The 21,441-nt window shown below is 45.4% G+C and overlaps 1 protein-coding gene across 1 annotated transcript in view; it reads right to left on the bottom strand.

Moving 5' to 3' along the window:
• Positions 1-21,441, bottom strand: part of LOC146799887 (uncharacterized) — a 235,665-nt gene that overhangs the window by 117,993 nt on the left and 96,231 nt on the right. The window contains exon 5 of the mRNA XM_085620813.1: positions 12,340-12,420. Within this exon, the coding sequence (XP_085476939.1) occupies positions 12,340-12,420 (81 nt within the window). The remainder of the gene's footprint in view (positions 1-12,339; positions 12,421-21,441) is intronic.

The following is a 21,441-nucleotide window of genomic DNA, read 5'->3' as shown; positions in this document are numbered from 1 at the left end:
CCTAGGAAGAACTTTTGAATCAACAATAAAAAAGAAACATCTTGATTTATTCATAAAATTATTACTCATTAAGCTTCAGACCTAGAAATACAGTGTTTACCAGGGTGTTGTCCTGTTATCCCTTTTTGAGGTCAGTGTCAAACCCTTTAGAGAACCTCTGTACCCCTCCCATTCTATGTGTAGCAAAAAGTTCCATTATCTAACCGTGCACAGCTTGAAGAAATCTAGGTGCCCTCTCCCTTTGCCTCAGGCTGTGCAGCCTAAAGCGTGGGTCTTTGATCTTCAGATCACTCAATCATCAGCAACAAATGGAGCACCACCTCTAAAATACAATTCTGCAGTTCAATGAATTAAAGCAGGAGACAAAACTGTGAATTTCCAGGCACTGAATGCAAAATAGGAATTATGAAATATTTTAAAGACACTCGTAACATCTTAACAAGTGCTCATCTGAACAAAAACAAATACAAACCAACACACACAATGGTGGCAGCCAGACGGGTTTCCAAAATGACATTGCCACCCGAATGGTTCCCACAAACACACTGGCACTTGAATTAGGGCTGGATCTACAAAGATGAATGCACCATCACCACAGCAGTGGTAAATCATTCATAAACACAAAACAAACAAGTGACCATGACAAAATGATCTCAACTCTCTTCTTTTTAATAAGGTATACTCTTAATTCAGAGATACCTTTCGTTTGCTATTTAAATTTAACATAGAAAACCAGAGCTAAAAATGGTGAACATGTCTCCAAAAATCCAAAGTCGAAAGATGTTTGAAGAAAGAAAAAAAAGACTCTCCTCATGTCATCAGGAACGCACACAGTACTGAGGAATGTGCCCAGGCATGACATGAGGTTTGATCTACATATGGGCTTACAATGCAAGTCAAATAACTTTATTCGGTTCATTCGGACCATAAAAGTTTGACATACATACATGGAATAATTGAATTTTCATAAGAAGACTATACAATAGTTGGACTTAAAGGACAAAATATAAACTCAAAGTTTAACATTTTTAAAACAATGTGTACTTTGCCGAGCTTAATGAACACGGCCACCTCCAGGGCACTAACTCCCCTAGCTCAGACTCTAGGTTGCTAAGTTTTAATACATCCTATCATTTTCCAGCACATCGATACAAAATGAGTAAAAAGTATAAAACCACTTAAAACTCCATCTCCTTCTCACAGTTCATAACGTTTCCTAATTAAAAAACAATTCTAATGAAGTTAAGCACAGCAGTACAGATAGCAGCAGTAGATAACGATCGTAAGTAATTAAATCCCTCCCGATAAGAACAGGGGCGAATTTCACTCAGAACAGGTTTAAAAAAACGTGCCATTGGGTCTTTATACAGTGTGCAAAACAGCATGAAGCGCAAGGTGCTTTGTCAGGCTGAATTGTTGCAAGGGCAGGTAATCAGTTTCTCACACCAGCTTGTTTGTTTAGGAAAAGCCACAAGAAAGTGCAACGTGCAAAGACGGAATCTAGTTATAAGGAAACACAATTGTACATTAGTAGTAAAAGACAAATAAAATTGCTGTTAGTTTGGATGCCAGTCTAAGTGGCCTCACGTTCCGTGATGCCATCTGGAAGAACTCAATTCAGCATGATATGCATCTTTTATGATCAGTTTTGTGTTGGAATGAATGCTAGCAGGGTTATCATAATAATGCCCCAGGCCGATCTTATTAAGATTATCTTTAACAAAACGGAGCCAGGGGATAGCCAGGGCATTTTCAAGGTTCATACAATCCCTAAGAATCTCCCTCGAGAAGAATAGGTCCTCTGAGGGCCAAACTGTTGCCCAGAGAATCAGTGGGGCGATATTAATTCTATCTTCTACAAAATCCAACCCCACTTAGGAATGACAAAAGTGTGTAGGGACACTAATAGGAATCATCAACAATCTCTTTTAAAATTTGTTTTTTTATAATTTGTAACTGGGTACTTTTATGGTGTCCCCACACTCCTGCCCCGTAGGTAGCTACTGACAAGCATTTTGATTTGTATAGGGTTATCATTTCCGCTATCGGCTTGTGTCCCAGCTTACAAGCGAAGCGGAATAGGCCCTCTACCACTCGGCTAGTGTGTTGTGCCCTAGCAGCAACCAGATGGTCCCAATTCAGTTTATTGTTAAAAACATTCTCCAGATAAGTAAAATTAGACACCTTATCAATGACCTTTTCCTTCACAACGAATTTGTTTTGGTTTGATTGAGTCCACATACCATAATAAAAGAATTACTAAAATTTACTTTTAAGTCCAATGCCGTCATAAAATCAGTAAAAGCATTCAGGGCTTTTTGGAGGCTGTGAGCAGTTAGGGCCAATAAAACCGTGTCGTCCGCATGTGACAACAAGGGAACCGGTTTGCCTCCTATTCTGGGGAAGTCTAATGACTGCTCTATCAGGGATGACTCCAACCCATTTCTGTATAGAATGAATACAAGCATTGGCATAGCCAATATGTCTCGCTTTTGGGACCTTATAAGTGTTTAGCCATGCGACAGTTGATGTTGTTGCACCAAAGATATTGTGCTGCATAACTAAATACTTATAAGGTCCCAAAAGCGAGACCTATTGGCTATGCCAATGCTTGTTAAACTCGCTATGCGCGTCATTATGTGAAATAGCATATGGCGATGTCGGAAAAGACACTTGCGCCATTCAACACTCTTACATGTAAACGGAAATACTCCGACTGCAGTTTGTTTCAATTATTCAATGCAGTCGAATTACGTCTGAGCTTTTTACGAACTGCAAGTTTTGCTAAAGCCATTTTAGACCACTTATAGAAAAGGGAACCAACTTTAGAAAAAAAAGCCTGGCTTGTGGTAACTTCACCATAGAATCGTATAGCGACGCCATAATCTGTTAATTCACGGACGTGCTTCAAGCAGTGTAATTTGTGACTCTGGGCTGACAGCGTGCATTGTTAGAGATGTCCGAAGCACCAGCAGAAACGCACAGACATGCGCTATTCAATGGACTGACGTATATCCGATGTCTCAGAAAGGCTGACGTCTCATTAGACTGTATAATGGGGCTGCGAGCATTTCTTTCATGTGGGAACAATGCAGGTCGCCGAGTCCTATGCAATGCGAGAAACTTCCGCCAGGACGTCCATGACTCGTGTCAACATTTAGTCGCCATTGAAGAGCCTGCTGGGAGGATGTCCATATTAGACATATTTATTGCACGTCTGTGTTTTTCAGTTGATTTCCTTTAATCCGAGTCGACATTGTAATAGTTATTGCTTCCCAAACGAGTCGTTCAATTAACCATTCGATGTGCATGCTAACGTCAGAGGGTGTTAATGACAGAATAGAGCAGTCTCAGGTGGGATACCTCTTTTCTTCTACAAGGACACAGTAAATTAGATTATAAATCATGCAAATGAGGCAGACACATCTATTCAAATCCCGCGCTGGAAGAAAATGAAAGTGAGTGGCCGTCCGCGAAAGTGACCCCGCGCTGGAAGAAAAGCAGCCTGGGAGTTGTGTGGGCGCGCGCGCCGCTAAAGTGATTTAAAAGAAGCGGGCATCTCAAGTGCGTGAAAAGAAGCCCGGGAGTTGTGTGCGCGCGCACCGCGAAAGTGATCGCGATCAGATTCACGCGATAAAGCCACATGGCAGCTGTGCACGTCGCGCGCGCTTGTGCGCACAACAGCAAGCTGGTGGCTGGAAAAAGCATGTGGGTAGCACTTTGGAAACCCGCTTACTAATTGTCTCGCCAGAGCGCTGGCTCAGGCGAGACCTAAAAAATGGGGCCAGGCAACAACCATGGCGAACCCCCTCTGCAGAGGCAATAGGCCTAGTCTTCTCTCCCCGAGGGCCGTAGCGGATGGCAACAGTAGTAGACGCATGCAACCTGCGCAGCAATGTAATAAGAGCTTCCTCGAAGCCCATTTTTTCCATCAGTGCCCACAACTTCTCCCGATTTACTGTATCAAAGGTGCTGGATAGGTCCATGAAGGCCAAGTGGATTGACCCCTTCCTGGCCTTCGCATTCTTACCCATAATCAGGGACAAATTGAGGCACTGTTGATTTGTTCCCATGTCCCTCCTGAAGCCATATTGTGTGTTGGATATAAGCCCTGAGACGTTAGCCCAGGACTCAAGACGTGCAAGAATCACCCTCCCAGGACTTTACATGTGATATCAATTAGAGAGATAGGCCTGTAAAATGCAGGGTCATTCTTATTGCCTTTTTTACCACTATTGCCTCTTTCCAAGATGATGGGATATATGGGATACAACCAACTATTACTGCTTAAAAAACATTGGCCAGCAGGGGTGCCCATAAATGAGGATTGCTTTTAAACAAATCCAAGGGTACCCCGTCGGGGCGTGGGGCTTTCGAGGAAATACCCTTTGCTAAAGCGCCCTCAACCTCACATGTTGACAGGGAAGCGCTAAGTTGGTATGCTGTGTGTAAATTAATGGGTATATCGTCACTTTGCTCTTGAGGCGATACACCATTTGGATCGAATATGTTTGAGAAGTGGGATTCCAAAACTTTTCCCGGTATTGTTAAATCCATGCCCCTAACATCATTTGAAACCAGCATTTGCAATGCAATAGGTCTCGCAATGACATTGTTTTGAGCTATTAGCAATGAAAATTTTATTTTTTTCCCCTTCTTGAAGCATTAATCAAGTAATGGCGTAAATGACAATGTCTTTTACCCCATGTTGACCCCGCATACAGACATACATAGAAACCGCACTACAAACTGGCACACATGCATCCACACGCTGAGAAACACAAGCACCCCGTGAGACAGACACACTAATACATAGAGGCACACGGGTGCACCGAAGCACGTGATCATACACGCAGGCACACTGAGTCACAGGCACACTGAAACTTTGGGTCTGGTAGACTAGCTGACACACCAGACTCTGTTACACTGAGTAGGGGTGCACACATGCTGGGAGGCATGTTTTAATTATCAAGCTCAAGGTGCTCACTGTAAAAGTCAAGAGGAGTGAAAGACTGACGTGACATTATAAAGTTGAAACTGAGGAGTTACACACGTCTGCAACACATGCTCAGCCTCCTGAGCTAACTTTGTGTCAAGAACACATATACCGGAGACCTTGACCCGATGCACTTCCATCGTGAGCCTGGGGATGCTGATGGTAAGTGCTGCACTTTCCAACATCATCCTCAGGCCCGGGGTGGGTGTTGGTAATGATGATATATAGACTCACCATCTGGAAGAAGCTGTAAGCGCCCGGGGGAGGTCGTGTAAATCCCAGAATGCCAGGGTCGCAGTGGCTATTGTTACGCCACTGGTACCACACCGGCCACAAACATGTATCACATACACTTAGGTGGTGATACTAAGTACCTTTTGTTTGTACAGTTCCTCCGCTGTGCCAAAGAAACAACCTAGAATGGGTAAGGCAACAAAACAAGGTATACCTCTGAATGTGCATAGCTGAAATGCTCTCAGCAAGTGCCAAATAAATCATTTTAGTGAACGAGAAACACCCTCTACTACAGACTAGCGAGGGAAGATCATTAATGAAACTTTCCTTGTTCTGCAGCACTTTGGCTTGTGCTGCATACAGACCCTGTACCAAGGGTGGGATACACCAGTCTGTGCTGCAAGGTGCTTCCATAGACTTGGCATGCAGTAGGCTGGGGCATTTAATGTTTACATGCTCTGTACACGTGGGCTCTAAAATTTAAGCTGTCAGCCCTGCTGCACTTTTTAAGCACTGGCATTTTAATTGTGTGGCGTCGCACCATCATTGGACAATCACTGTGACGGGGCAACGTTGGCCACTGCCCACTGCCTGAACAAACAACCAGCTGGCACAGTAGTTATCATCATCTGACCCTTCGGTACCTTCAAGGCCAGTACTCTCAATCATTTAGCACAGTTAGTAGAGACTTGACCAAAAAGGTTTTCAAAAGGACCCCTTAGACTATGTACATGGTTTTTGTCTACTCAGCTTACCTTTTTGTTTTTTAACCTATTGCATTTTCAATGCTTGTCTGTCTTTGCCTGATCCCTTCCTTAACTCCTGCTTCTTGTCTTTCCCTTCATTTCTTCCTTCATTTCTGTGTTGTTTCTTGCATGCCTTCCATTTCTCTTCCTATCTGCCTTCATGCCTGCCTTTCTTTATGCATTACTTCATTTCTGGCTTTCTCCCTACATCTTTATTTCTGTTCTTATTTGTTTCTAACCCTCTTCCTTCCTGACATCCTGCGTGTTGTTCTCTTCCTGATTCAACACCTTCCTGCTTCTCTAGTTTTTTTCCCTTCCTGCTTCTCTAGTTTTTTTCCCTTCCTGCTTCCCTTCTTTGCTATTGTCCTTCATTCTTTCCTTTTACCCATCTGTTGTCTTTCTTGCCTCCCCACCTGTCTTTTTTTTCCTTGCCTCCCATTTTATTTCCTCCCTGCCTTACTTTCATCTTGCTTAGTTTATCAGTCTGCCTTCCTCTGTCCATTCTTTCCAGATTGATTTGCTAGAAGTGTTCCCACCAGCTTTCCCTACTTCCTTTCTGTCTGTCCTTTCTTCAAGCCCTCCAGTCTGACTTGTTTATCATCTGTCGTCCCTCCTCATTTACTGTTGCTGCCTGTCTGTCGCTGTCGGCCCTACTGCCTGACATTCTCACGCCCTGTGGGTTTGCCTGAGGACTGCCTTCGTTATAATCTGGCCTAAAAAGACAAACATTGGCCCGACAATCCACATTTTAAAAAACCTTATTGTCATTGTCCCGTGCTGAAGAGGGTTCCCTTGCAAATCAGTGTTGGCATGAGATGATGAGAAGTGAATATGCGAGTAGCTGGCAAACATATCTAAATGAGTGTCTATGTAATTTTGATTGTCCAAATCTAGGAGATGACATCAGGAGTAAAGTGGTTTATAAAAAATCAATTAACCAATCAGCTACTTTATTGTCAACTATAATAGATAAAGATGAACTTAGGAAAAAAAAAAAACACTTATGGTCAATTGCAAATTCTTTTGGTAAATTGGCACCCCAACCAGATTTGTTTTTCCATTTAAAACCTTCAATTAAGAATACATTTATGCTACTACGGTTCGGGAGATATCTGACTAAAGATGGAACACCAAAATGGGAAAACAAGTGGCCTTCTAAATTGTGTAGGTTATGTGGTTCTTGTGAGGAAATCATAGTGCATATAGTAACTCTATGCCCCAAATTGTTAGAAGAGCGGAAAACTATATTAAAGTCTACTTTTCATGAATTGGGGGTAAGATCTTGTAGAAACGCCATCATCTTATGTCTAAATGGTGCCACTGTTCGTCTCATTTCCCGATTTGTTAAATTTATTTTTATTGTTGAAAAGAAACTTTGTAATATTGACAATTGAAGTGAAGACATTTACAACATGGAAATTATTTATAATGCTGCAATGTATTTTTAGGGTTATGCACGGTCTACTTTAAACCGTAGTTGCCAAGGTTTGCTTGTAGAATGGTACTTTATTTTGATTGCTAGCCCAAGTGCACTGTTGCCGTTTGTTATATCGCTATTAAATGTTTTTAGGGGCAGTGCTGGCATCCTTTAAATTCAAACAGTTAAAGTTTGCTTAGTGGAAACGCATATTATCTATGAGGTTTGAACAATTGTATTTTATTACTTCTTCTCTTTTGTTCCCGCTTACATTGTTATAAGGCATTCTCTAGAACGATGTATGGTATATTGTAAACTAATGTCGCCAGCACAAAGCATTTTATTTTTTCTATTAGCACAAACGCACTTTATTGCTAATGTCGTTCCAAATGTAACTTTACTATGGTTGGTTTTTTCTTATGCATCTTTTACTGTTTTAAAGTTTTTAAGAGTAATAAATGGTATATTGATAATTTTAGTTTCTAGCACAAGGCACTTTAGTTTCCGCTGCTAAAAGTTTACTAGCACAATTGCACTTTATAGCTAATATTGCTCTAAATGTCATATTATTATGGGCGTTTTTATTTTTGCATGTTGATCATTTGCAGTCAAACAAACTATTTTACTACTAGTAGTAGATTTTGCTTGGATATAATTGTACACTGTAACCGCAAAACAATTATGAGGGCAGATGAATTTTTTATTTTCTGTTTGAATGTTATATTCTTAATATAATTTTATTTTGTATGTGTATTCTGCTGATTGTAATGATCAACAAATAAATATTACTGCTACTATAATCTGACCTGGGTACAGATTAGCAATGCCTCCCTGGCTTGGCGTGATCATGGGCCTTCTGCAACCCGTCCTGGCACAGAAACCAAACATCATGTGATCACGAGCGGACTTAGACTGTATTTTTTCCCGAACCTGCTGCGGAGATCACTGTGCGACTTCCGGATCACACGCCTGTCGGAGAGATAACTGAGTGGGTTAGGCGCGTGCAGTACAGATGTTTGTCTACGCTTTCTCGAGTCCCACTGATGCTACTACTACCTGATTGGCTGAAAGTCTGCTAAGGAGATTTCTGTGTGACCTGCAGATGACGGGAGTAAGTCCCGCAGGGCCGCCTGCACCCGTCATCCTTCCAAGATCGATAAAACGAGTATAATTCCGTTTACTAGTATTAGTTAAGGAGACAAGAAGAAATAGAGTGTAATAATTATTTTGCTAGAGTCATGGGAGCAATTGGGAAGTAATACCCCTTCTAGGTGGGCGTACGGATATATTTAGAGTCGTGGTGGCAACTGGAGGGTAATAACCCTTCCCGAAGGTGGCCTTTCACCTGAGAATGTGGGGCGGGAGCACACATATATATTTAGACTCTTGGGGGCAAAGTGAAGGTAACAGAGAAGCTTATGCTTCTGTCGAGGCTAACCTCGCTCTCCCCCACCTAAAGAAGAAAACTTTTTCATAAAGGTGCCCACTCCCCTTGTAGGGAGTGGTCTAAAGGAGGGGTAGCCGGGGGCATCATGCCTTAGCGAGCAAAAATGCCTCCTACGTGATGTTGCCCTCTCTTGGGGGTGAGAAGTAATGGAGCAAAGGCGTAGGTATCTTGAATGCAGCAGGTGCAGTGACTTCGGTGCCCAAAGGAGTGAGGGGTCCGTTGCACCCCAATTATAGCTTTATTTCGTTTAATACCTGAATAGTGGGATGAGGTATTTACTTGCACTAGACCCCATGCCGCCCTTCCTACCCCTTTGTATTGTAGGAAGGGGTGCTGAGGACAGAGACATGATCGCCACCCCCCCCCCCCCCAATTTGATCACCCCACACCCTGTATTCGACAGTCTCCCATCCAATAACTGTATCCAGGGCCAATGGAATAATGTGGTTTAGCGACTGCAATGTTTACCTCATAATTATGGATTTGCCGCTTAATCCAACATCTGATGCATTATCTGTAATCACTAAAAATAGTTTCTAGCTCTTAAACTAAACAGAAGTTACTAAAAGCACAGTGGTGCGTGTTGCCGTGCAGTGAACGGCCCTTTGCAAACATTGACCGGTGACTTTAATGTTGCTTATTGCTGTATTTAACTGGTCCTAATCAGGTGAAATCTTTGCACAGTGTTCCAAGGCTTGGTGCAACAACATCTAGTGTTGCATGGCTAAACACTTACAAGGTTCCAAAGGTGAGACCTATTGGCTATGCCAATGCTTGTTTTTTTTTTACCTTACTGCAAAGCCTCCCGACTATGACTGAGGTTGTGCGCCGGTCACAAAAACAAGAGGGGACGCCAGCCCGGCCTCATCTGGGCTCGGACGGGCTTTGCCCAGGCACACCGGCGTGCGTCCCGCGCTGCAGAGTGCGCGCGCCGCTGCTTCTGAGCGCCTCCAGGCGCGATGTCAGCACGTTGGCGGCCCTTCCTGCTGCTGGGGCTGCTGGTAGATGGAGTCCTCAGCTCCCTCCTGTCCCCGGTTCGGTGATCAAGGAATAATGCAATAATGTATACCTTTTCTTATTTTAAAATACCTCTTGGCAAAAAGGAGCTCGAGTAGGAACTTAGTATATATACCATATATTGCCAGGGTCATAAAAAACTCAGTCATCCTAGAAACATGAATCTTTCGCATACGCAAAGGGTGCCCACTGGTCACTGTAGTGATGTGTGTTGTAGTGCCCACTTTCACATTCACTGAGACTTCCTTGATATCAGAATAAACAAGTAAAACAAGTAATACAACTTCCCATAAGCACTGCAGTGGCACCATCCTGCCCCAAATCACTCAGATGTCTTGAAGAACATGAAACACGATGTTTCCACAGACATTAGCATGGCGGAAGTGAGGGCAGGTACCTCGACCCACATCCTGGCTGAGCCTGCATGACTCCTTCAGGATAAACTACGGGTACTGTGGATGGAAACCTCTTCTTCCCAAGAGAGACTGCCTGACGGTTACAAGACCCTGGAAGACTGTGTAGCAGCTTCAGGACTGAAAGCCTCCTTTAATCCTGTTTTCCAGTCGAACAAAGAGACCCCACACAGGCAGATAATAACAAGCCAGTTTTATATTTTTAAGGTATGTTATAAAATGAGGATAAAACTTACACAGCCTAACAGAAGCGGGTAACATCTAGCCTAAGAAACTGCCAGCCGTGATAAGGAACACAGGAAAATGACTGCCACCAAACCAGCCAACTCCAGGCACTACATAATCATTCATCCAGACAGGACCAGTAACACTAATCCATTGTATGAACACAATGCCTTCTGCTTCACTGATTAGGTAAATACTATGGATCTCGCATACGCCTGTCACTAAGCCAGGACAAGCGGCTGCCTAAGAATGTCTCTTTGGGTGAATATACGATTGTATACGGTTTTATAGAAAAACTATTTCATTGAATACAATTACTGAGAAACAATTTCACCTAAACGGTTTCATGGAAATTTACAGGGTGAATGGCATTTACCATTTCATAGAAATCAATTCATAGAATGTGGGTTTTTTTGTAAATCCATTTTAGCACAATTATTGTTTAAGGTGTAACTGAAACAGTTGCAGGTCTAAACCATAGAAACATTTTTATTGACAGTATTTATTTCAATGCTTTACTTCAAGGGACATTATTTTGGATTTATATATTTTTCAACAATTACTTCAGATGTTTTTAATTTGCAGCCCGTCATCCTCATCACCCCTAAACACCATTCCACCCATGATCTCCTCCCAACCCTTAAACATCACCCATCTCTACCCCTTAAAATCCCCTCATGTCACCTAACCTCCACCCACCTCTGAACAGGAAACACCTCCCATACCTGAACCCTAAAAGCCATTTCTAATCCAACCTCCACCCATCCTTGAACCTTAAAACCCCTCTCTACCTCTAAACTTCACCCTTTCCACCCCCCTGAACCCTAAAAACACCTCACCACTCCAAAGCTACACTGATCCCCGACCAACTCATCTAATTTCTGAATGCTAATAAAAAAAAAAAAACTCACTGCTACTAAACACCACCTATCACTGATCCCTAAAAAACACACACCACCCTAAACTCCATCCATGCCTGAGCCATAAACCATGACTACATCTCAACTCCAACCTTACCTGAACCCTATAAACCATTCACCACCCTACACTCCCTCTATTCCTAAATCCTAAAACTCCTTCTGCCCATAAAATCCATCCATGTTGGACTCCTAAAACACCTCACCACCTCTAAACTCCACTCATTCGGAACCCTGAAAACCCTTCACCTCCCTTAAACTCTACCCATCCTTGTTCTTCTTCCTTAAAACCCCTCACCAGCCCTTACCTCCATCCATCCTTGAACACTGAAACCTCTTTCTGCACCTAAACTACCCATCCGTGACCCCTAAAAAACTTCCTACCCTAAACATAACCCATCCTTGAACCCAAAAACCCTAACTACCCAAAAACTCAACCCACGTTTAATGTAATTTTGGATTTTTCCTCAAAATTATCTTTCATTTAAAAAGTATCCTTTAATTTTCAATATTTTTGTATATTCTTAAAATCCTATTTCATTAAAATTGGTTTTCGATGATTTGGTTTCCTCCAATGTGGTTTCTCAGTTTTCGTTTTTCCATTAATTCCCATACATCGGAATATAGGGCATAACCATGCAAACTGTACTCCTGTTGCTTCTGTTCGATGCTCCTTTATTCATGCATATTCCACTGCAATGAGGAGAGCAGGTGCCCATCTCTAGTAGCCCACGGCGCCCTTTCTACTCTGTTGCGGAGCGAGGCAGAGAGGTAGGTCTCATCCTGCTCATATGCAAGTTCTCCCTTCTCAAAAGGTCGCTCAATGTCTCACACCATTGGCCGGGAGCTGGTGTATTGTTTATTTGAGTTGAGAGGAAGAATTGTCCCCCCACAGTAATGTAAATACCCAGAGTGTGTGTACTTCACCTGAGCGGGGGCAGGTCGGGCTCTCTCTTCCTTGTAAGAAATACTCATCCAACAAACACGGATCTGGCTCGTGATCTGTTCCTAAAGGATTGACAAAATTAGGAAGAGTTATTTCTACTGAGGAAAAAATGTTATTACATTTTAAATCTTGATGCATTGTTATTAATAGAATAGCCAGAGAAAGACCCAACCTTCTCTGCTGGCTTCTCCCGACTAGGGATGGTCTTAGCAGGGTTCGCCGTATGAATTTAAAGATCATCGGCGTACAGATTGATCTTACTCCTGAAACCCTGCGAGCCAAAGGGAACGCTAAGTCTGCCGAACTAAAGAGGAGTCACCTTTTCACCCTCAATAAGATATTTTGGACTCCCCAAAAACTTGCGAGGTTTGCAAAAAAACTGGTTCTTGCAGAAGCTGTGGTTGCCCCAAAACGAACGATGAGCACGTTTTTCACCTGTATTTCATTATCCAGCTTCTGGGAGACCGGTATTTTGAGAGTTACAATCAAGGTAAGCTCCACACTTGTTCTGTTTGGTGTCAACACTGCATAATAATAATTCTTATTTGTAAAGTGCGAACATATCACCCCCTTCAGGGTTACAATGCACTGGGGGCCGTCGAGAAGATTAAGTGAGCCATTTGCCCAGAGTCACATGATGCTGAGCTGCTGTCTGCGCTGGGGATCGAACCATGGGGCCCGTGCTCGGGAGTCAGTCGCTCTGGCCACTGCACCACACCGCTCTCCTCACACAATCACACAATCTTCTCAATAGATCTCAGCGGTGTCTGTTATTCTAACTGCTGCTTCTTGCTGGAAAGGAGATCTGCAAAAAAGGGCTAAATCCTACATCTGCTTCCCGTGAGGCATGGTTGAAGGCCATTCAGCGGACTTGTAAATTAGATCCCCCAAGGATCCCATGGGGGCCAGATTTGTGAGATGGGAAAGTATGTTGGCTCCGCAAAACCGATCAGTCCTACGATTAAACCAATATGGCAATGTGATCCGGGTGTCACAACCCGCTTCTTTGGTTGTGACAAGTATATGCACTAGGCTTGTGGCTGGTTCCATCGTTCCTTTGCCGGAGATAGGAGGACAAAGAAAAAGTGATGGGAATCCATTGTCTAGTGATGGTACAACAAAGGACACTCCTGTACCTTTCTCATACCAAGGGAATCTCTAGTCTGCTATTGCAGACAAAGGGCCGGATTTAGATCTTGGCAGATGGGTTACTCCATCACAACGTCGACAGATATCCCGACGGCCGAAATACACGTCCCATTGGATATAATGGGATTTATATTCCCACGTACAAGATATCCATCACCGCGGTGACGGAGTAACCCAACCGCTAAGATCTAAATCAGGCCCAAAGTCGAAAAAGATACAGAAGTAGTCAAACATATTCAATCCATGGTAAAGCTGCCCCATGTCATGGACGATCCTGTATACACTGAAGACAATAAAGAAAGCTGGATGTGGGACTATAGGGAGCACGTTTGGATGTGGCACATGGATGGGTTGTATACACTGAAGACAATAAAGAAAGCTGGGTGCTCGACTATAGGGAACGCCTTTGGATGTGGCACATGGATGGGTTGTATACACTAAAGAGAATAAAGAAAGCTGGGTGGTGGACTATAGGGAACGCGTTTGGATGTGGCACATGGATGAGTTGTATACACTAAAGACAATAAAGAAAGCTGGATGTGGGACTATAGGGAATGCATCTGGATGTGGCACATGGATGGGTTGTATTCACTAAAGACAATAAAGAAAGCTGGGTGCTCGACTATAGGGAACGCCTTTGGATGTGGCACATGGATGGGTTGTATACACTGAAGACAATAAAGAAAGCTGGATGTGGGACTATAGGGAACGCCTTTGGATGTGGCACATGGATGGGTTGTATACACTAAAGACAATAAAGAAAACAGGATGTGGGACTATAGGGAACGCGTTTGGATGTGGCACATGGGTGGGTTGTATACACTGAAGACAATAAAGAAAGCTGGGTGCTCGACTATAGGGAACTCGTTTGGATGCGGCACATGGATGAGTTGTATACACTAAAGACAATAAAGAAAGCTGGATGTGGGACTATAGGTAACGCGTTTGGATGTGGCACATGGATGAATTTTATACACTGAAGACAATAAAGAAAGCTGGGTGGTGGACTATAGGGAACGCCTTTGGATGTGGCACATGGATGAGTTGTATACACTAAAGACAATAAAGAAAGATGGATGTGGGACTATAGGGAACGCCTTTGAATGTGGCACATGGATGAGTTGTATACACTGAAGACAATAAAGAAAGCTGGATGTGGGACTATAGGGAACGCCTTTGGATGTGGCACATGGATGGGTTGTATACACTAAAGACAATAAAGAAAACAGGATGTGGGACTATAGGGAACGCGTTTGGATGTGGCACATGGGTGGGTTGTATACACTGAAGACAATAAAGAAAGCTGGGTGCTCGACTATAGGGAACTCGTTTGGATGCGGCACATGGATGAGTTGTATACACTAAAGACAATAAAGAAAGCTGGATGTGGGACTATAGGTAACGCGTTTGGATGTGGCACATGGATGAATTTTATACACTGAAGACAATAAAGAAAGCTGGGTGGTGGACTATAGGGAACGCCTTTGGATGTGGCACATGGATGAGTTGTATACACTAAAGAAAGATGGATGTGGGACTATAGGGAACGCCTTTGAATGTGGCACATGGATGAGTTGTATACACTGAAGACAATAAAGAAAGCTGGGTGGTGGACTATAGGGAACGCCTTTGGATGTGGCACATGGATGAGTTGTATACACTAAAGACAATAAAGAAAGATGGATGTGGGACTATAGGGAACGCCTTTGGATGTGGCACATGGATGGGTTGTATACACTAAAGAGAATAAAGAAAGCTGGGTGGTGGACTATAGGGAACGCGTTTGGATGTGGCACATGGATAAGTTGTATACACTAAAGAAAGCTGGATGGTTCACTATAGGGAATGCCTTTGGATGTGGCACATGGATGAGTTGTATACACTGAAGACAATAAAGAAAGCTGGATGTGGGACAAAAGGGAACGCTAGTGGAAGTCGCACATGGATGAAATGTATTCACTAAAGACAATAAAGAAAGCTGGGTGCTCGACTATAGGGAACGCGTTTGGATGTGGCACATGGATGGGTTGTATACACTAAAGACAATGAAGAAAGCTGGATGTGGGACTATAGGGAACACGTTTGGATGTGGCACATGGATGAGTTGTATACACTAAAGACAAAGAAAGCTGGATGTGGGACTATAGGGAACGCGTTTGGATGTGGCACATGGATGAATTTTATACACTGAAGACAATAAAGAAAGCTGGGTGGTGGACTATAGGGAACGCCTTTGGATGTGGCACATGGATGAGTTGTATACACTAAAGACAAAGAAAGCTGGATGTGGGACTATAGGGAACGCCTTTGGATGTGGCACATGGATGAATTTTATACACTGAAGACAATAAAGAAAGCTGGGTGGTGGACTATAGGGAACGCCTTTGGATGTGGCACATGGATGAGTTGTATACACTAAAGACAAAGAAAGCTGGATGTGGGACTATAGGGAACGCCTTTGGATGTGGCACATGGATGAGTTGTATACACTAAAGACAATAAAGAAACCTGGATGTGAGACTATAGGTAACGCGTTTGGATGTGGCACATGGATGAGTTGTATTGAATATGCTACTTACCAGTATGCATCTGTTCTTGGCATGTAGGGCTGCTGACATTCATATCTGTGCATAGATCGCCGCCTAGTGTTGGGTCCGGATGTTTGCACGTTGTTGTCCTGGAAGAGTCTTCGAAGTATCCTTGGATAGGTGACTCCTCCCCTGGACTACAGTGCGCATGGGCATCCTCTCCATCCTCAGATTGTTTTTCGCCATTGTGGCAGTGATGGAGTAGATACAGAAAGTGATGACCATGCTTGCAGTAATTCTGAGAGCTGCAGCTGCGACAGGCGCCGGGGAGGAGGGAGGGCGATATGAATGTCAGCAGCCCTACATGCCAAGAACAGATGCATACTGGTAAGTAGCATATTCAGTTCGAGGCATGTGGGCTGCTGAATTCATATCTGTGCATAGAATACATAGCAGTGCCCTCTATTGGCGGCGGCTACCCGTGCCAGCTGCAGCGGTCTGAAAAAGTGTTTTGAGAACAGCCTGTCCTACAGCTGCCTGCTGTTTTGACTGCACATCTACGCAATAGTGTTTTGTAAATGTGTGTGTAGTGGACCATGTGGCTGCTCTGCATATATCATGCAGGGGAATATTTCCTAGGAAGGCCATGGAAGCCCCCAACTTACGTGTTGAGTGGGCTCGTGGTGGAATAGTTAATGTGCGTTTTGCTTTTTGATAACAGATTTGAATACACTTAACTATCCATCTGGCTATCCCTGCTTTGGAGATGGTGTTACCTTTGTGGTGTGGGGCAAAGGCAACGAACAGTTGTTTTGTCTTCCTGAAGGGTTTAGTCCTATCGATGTAGTACATGAGGGCCCTCCGTACATCTAGTGTATGTAGTGCCCTTTCCGCAACAGTTTGTGGGTTTTGGAAGAAAACTGGCAGTTCAATAGTCTGATTCATGTGGAACTGCGATATTACTTTGGGCATGAATTTGGGGTTGGTACGTAGTACGACCCTGTTGGTGTGAACCTGTATAAATGGCTCTTGCACGGTTAGTGCCTGGAGTTCACTAACTCTTCTTAGGGAAGTGATCGCTACAAGGAAGGCCACTTTCCAGGTAAGGAATTGAATCTCGCATGAGTGTAGAGGTTCAAAGGGTGGACCCATCAGGCGTGTGAGGACCAAGTTGAGGTTCCACATTGGAGCCGGTGGGTGGCTTGGTGGAATGACTCGTTTGAGTCCTTCCAAGAATGCTTTGATGGCAGGCACTCTGAATAGAGAGAGGTGCTGCCTGGTTTGCAGATAGGCTGAGATTGCGGTCAAATGGACACGTATAGAGGTGTACGCCAGATTGCATCGATATAGGTGTAAGAGATAACAGATGATGTTTTGGATGGATGCGTCCAGCGGGTTGATGTCATTATTACCGCAATAAATGACGAACCTTTTCCATTTGGCTGCATAGCAAGCTCTGGTAGTGGGTCTCCTGGCCTCCTTGATGATGTCCATACAGTCAGGTGGCAGGTTGAGATAGCCAAACTCTAGGACTTCAGGAGCCAGATCGCCAGATTCAGCAGTTGCGGATCTGGGTGCTGAACTTCTCCATGGTTCTGCGTCAAATGCGCGGGTTTGATCCGCAGCCTTTGATGCGGCACCACGGAAAGTTCGAGGAAGGTAGTGTACCACGGCTGGCGTGCCCACGTGGGAGCAACTAGGACGAGTGTCAGGGAGTGTTGTCGGAGTTTGCGGGCCACTAGCGGTATCAATGGCGCTGGGGGAAAAGCGTACGCAAATCTGCCGGACCAGTTCATCCATATCGCATTGCCCTGCGACTGCGGATGTGGGAATCTGGCGGCGAAGCTTTGGCATTTTGCGTTTTCGCTTGTCGCGAATAGGTCTATCTCCGGATGACCCCACTGCTGGAAGTACGGTTGGAGTACTGATGGGTGTAACTCCCACTCGTGCATCTGGTGGCTGTGTCTGCTGAGCAGGTCCGCCATCTGGTTGTCCTTGCCAGGGAGGTGTTCCGCCATGAGGAACATGTTCCTTTGAATGGCCCACTTCCACATGCTCTGAGCCAGATGAGACAACTGTGGAGTGTGTTCCTCCCTGTTTCTATATGTAGTACATTGCGGTCATGTTGTCCGTCCGGATCAACACGACCTTGTTGCATAGATGTACTTTGAATGCCTTCATGGCTAGGAAGATTGCCATCAATTCCAGAAGGTTGATGTGCAACTTCTTTTGTTGTGTTGTCCATAGTCCTTGCACTGTGTAGTGGAGTACATGAGCTCCCCATCCCTGGAGAGACGCGTCCGCTGTCAGTACTATCTGTGGGACAGGCTCTTGGAATGGTCGGCCCTTGCAAAGGTTTTGTGGATTCCACCAATGCAGAGAGTTGTATGCCCGACCGCTCACCAACACTAGGTCCTTTAACTGTCCTTGAGCCTGATTCCACTGACGTGCTAGGCACTCCTGAAGTGGGCGCATATGTAATCTTGCGTGCGGGACTATGAAGATGCAGGAGGCCATCATGCCTATCAACTGCATAAACACTCGCGCTGGAAGTGAGTGATTGGGTTTGAACTTGGAGATCAGCAGTTGTATGCCGTTGATCCTCACTAAATTTGGCTGAGCTGTGGCCGCCAGAGTGTCTATAGTCGCACCTAGGTACTGTTGTACGTGTGCGGGCTGGAGATGGGACTTTGGATAATTTAGTGAGAATCCCAGACTGTGAAGAAGGTGAATGGTGCGGGACATGTGGCTTGCACATTGCTGGGCTGACTTCGCTTGAACGAGCCAGTCGTCTAGGTAGGGGTAGACGTGTATATGCTGCCTCCGTAGATGTGCTGCCACCGTAGCTAGGCACTTCGTGAAAACCCTGGGCGCTGTTGTCACGCCGAAGGGAAGGACTTTGAACTGGTAGTGCTGCCCCTGAACAGTGAACCTGAGGTATTTTTTGTGTGAGGGGTGGATGGGTATGTGAAAGTACGCATCCTTGAGGTCCAGTGTGGCTAGGAAGTCTCCCTGCTTGAGAAGCGGAAGGACTTGCTGTAGAGTGAGCATGTGAAAGTGCTCTGAAAGAATGTACTGGTTCAGGGGTCTCAGGTCTAATATAGGTCTGAGCGACCCGTCCTTTTTTGGAATTAAGAAGTAGAGGGAGTACACTCCCGCACCCTGCTCGTGGGTGGGTACGACCTCTATAGCGCCTTTTAGAAGCATACTTTGCACTTCTTGCTGTAAGAGCGTTAAGTGCTCTGAGGACATAGGACGGCTTCTTGGTGGTATTGTGGGTGGAGTGGAGGTTAACTCCAGACAGTAACCGTATTTTACAATATCTTTGACCCACCTGTCCGTGGTGATGGAATTCCACGTGGACAGGAACCTTTGTAGCCTTCCCCCGACAGGTGTTATGTGGTCGGGAGGAAGGGAGAGGGCGTCACTGCTTGTTCTTGGGGGAGGACCTGGTGTTGCCGTAGCCGCGTCCTCTGCCCTTTGTGCTGGAGCCACGATATCCACCTCGGGTGTTTTTATCATAGGTGGTCTGTGTATTGCCTTTGTTATATGTTTGTTGTGACCCCTGTCCTCTACCTGCTCCCTTGTTTCCGGGGCGACGAAAGGAGCCGCTCCGAAAGGACTGAGTTTGTAGGGCGCCCATGGACTTTGCAGTGTCCGTGTCCTTTTTTATCTTTTCGAGGGTGGTGTCAACCTCTGGCCCGAATAAATAGTCGGGGTTGACGGGCTGGTTCAGTATATTGTTTTGTACCCCAGGCTTGAATCCTGAGATCCGTAGCCAGGCATGTCGTCGCAGCATGACGCTTGTGTTTATGGCTCTGGCAGCCGTGTCTGCAGCATCTAGTGCGCATTTGATGGAAGCGTTCGTTAGCAGCTGTCCTTCTCTGATGAGCATTTCTGAGCCTTCCTTGAACTGGTCAGGGAGATGTTGGAATATTTGCTCCAGTGTGTCATAGTGCGCTCTATCATAGCGAGCAAGGAGCGCTTGAGTGTTGGCTATGCGCCATATGTTGGCAGCTTGGGCGGCAACACGCTTGCCAGAGGTTTCTAACACCTTGGACTCTTTGTCCGGGGGAGGAGCGTCACCTGTCGTTTGCGAGTGTGCCCTCTTGCGTGCATTCGCTACGACGATGGAGTCGAGTGGTAATTGTCCTCTGATGTAAGTAGGATCCCCAGGTGCTGATCTGTATTTTTTATCAATCCTGGGGTTTATCACTCGTGCCCTGGTGGGTTCTTTGAAAATGTCCTTAGCTGGTTTGAGGACCCCCTTCAACATTGGCAGAGTCTTTACATGTCTTTCTGAGGATGCAAAGGTGTCCATTAGAAAGTCATCTTCGATGGTATCAGAGTGAAGCTGTACCCCATGGTTATTTGCAGCACGTTCAATAAGAGCGTTGAACGCCGCAGTATCCTCCGTAGGAGATGTTTTTGCCCCATAGAGTTGTTGGTCCTGTGCATCGAGAGGTGCACTGGGGTCTGCAGGGTCGCCCCAAGTTTGATCAGGGTCCTGCTGGTCATCAGGGTCCGTGTCTACATGGTAGGGGACTTGGTCATCCATGTAGTCCTCCAATGCATCCGTATCGGAGCGTGTGGGGGAGAACCGGTGTGGATCCTGGTAGGATGAATGGAAGGGTTCATAAAGGAGAGGTTCCGATTCTGCAGGCAACTTCCTTTTTAGTGGGATCCTGAAAGGGTCCAACGGCGGCTCCGAAGTTATCCTTCGGTCGTGGAGAATCATCCTGCCAGTGTCGGCGTCGATGATACGTGCCGGAGACGTCTCAGCAGGTGTGACCGTAGGTTGGGTGACCCGTGTCCTGAGTTGGAACATTTTTGGGATTGTCGACGGAGGCAAGCCGAAGGTAATGTTGGCCGGCACCGAAGAGGCTGCTGGAGCTCCGATCGAACCGGAACCCGACGTGTCCTGGAGGACAGCTGTGGTTTTGTTGCCTTGCGTCGCACCAGGTCGTACTTGGGGCGCCTTCGAGGCTTTGGCACCGGCCAGGCTGGTAGAGGCGGCCGTGGATTTTTTCGGCGCCGGCGGTTCATCGAGTCGAGGTGCAGAGATCACCGTCGAAGTCTTCGATACCTGAGGCTTAGGTGTCGTCGAGGGAGCGAGGCGAGACACAGCAGGCTGTACGGCCCTTGGTGTCGTCGGTGCCGGTAGCCGAGCAGGTTTGTCGGTGCCGATGGCTTTTTTCCGTTTGTCGACTCCAACGTCGCCCGCTTCAAGTTCGGCACCGAAGTCCCTCTTGGTGCGGTCGGTGCCCACGCGGTGCGCTGGCGTCGAAGGCCTCGGTCCGACCAGCGCCACTTTCAGTTTCGGTTTCGGTGGAACCGGAGCAGGTTTCGGTTTCGGTTTTGTGGTAGGGAAACCAGCCTGTTTATGTAGTAATGGCTGCCGCTGAA

Source organism: Triturus cristatus, chromosome 8 (assembly GCF_964204655.1).
Source record: "Triturus cristatus chromosome 8, aTriCri1.1, whole genome shotgun sequence".
Lineage (NCBI taxonomy): Eukaryota > Metazoa > Chordata > Amphibia > Caudata > Salamandridae > Triturus > Triturus cristatus.
Note: the sequence above shows the minus strand (reverse complement) of the source record. Positions and strands in the feature narration are given on the sequence as shown.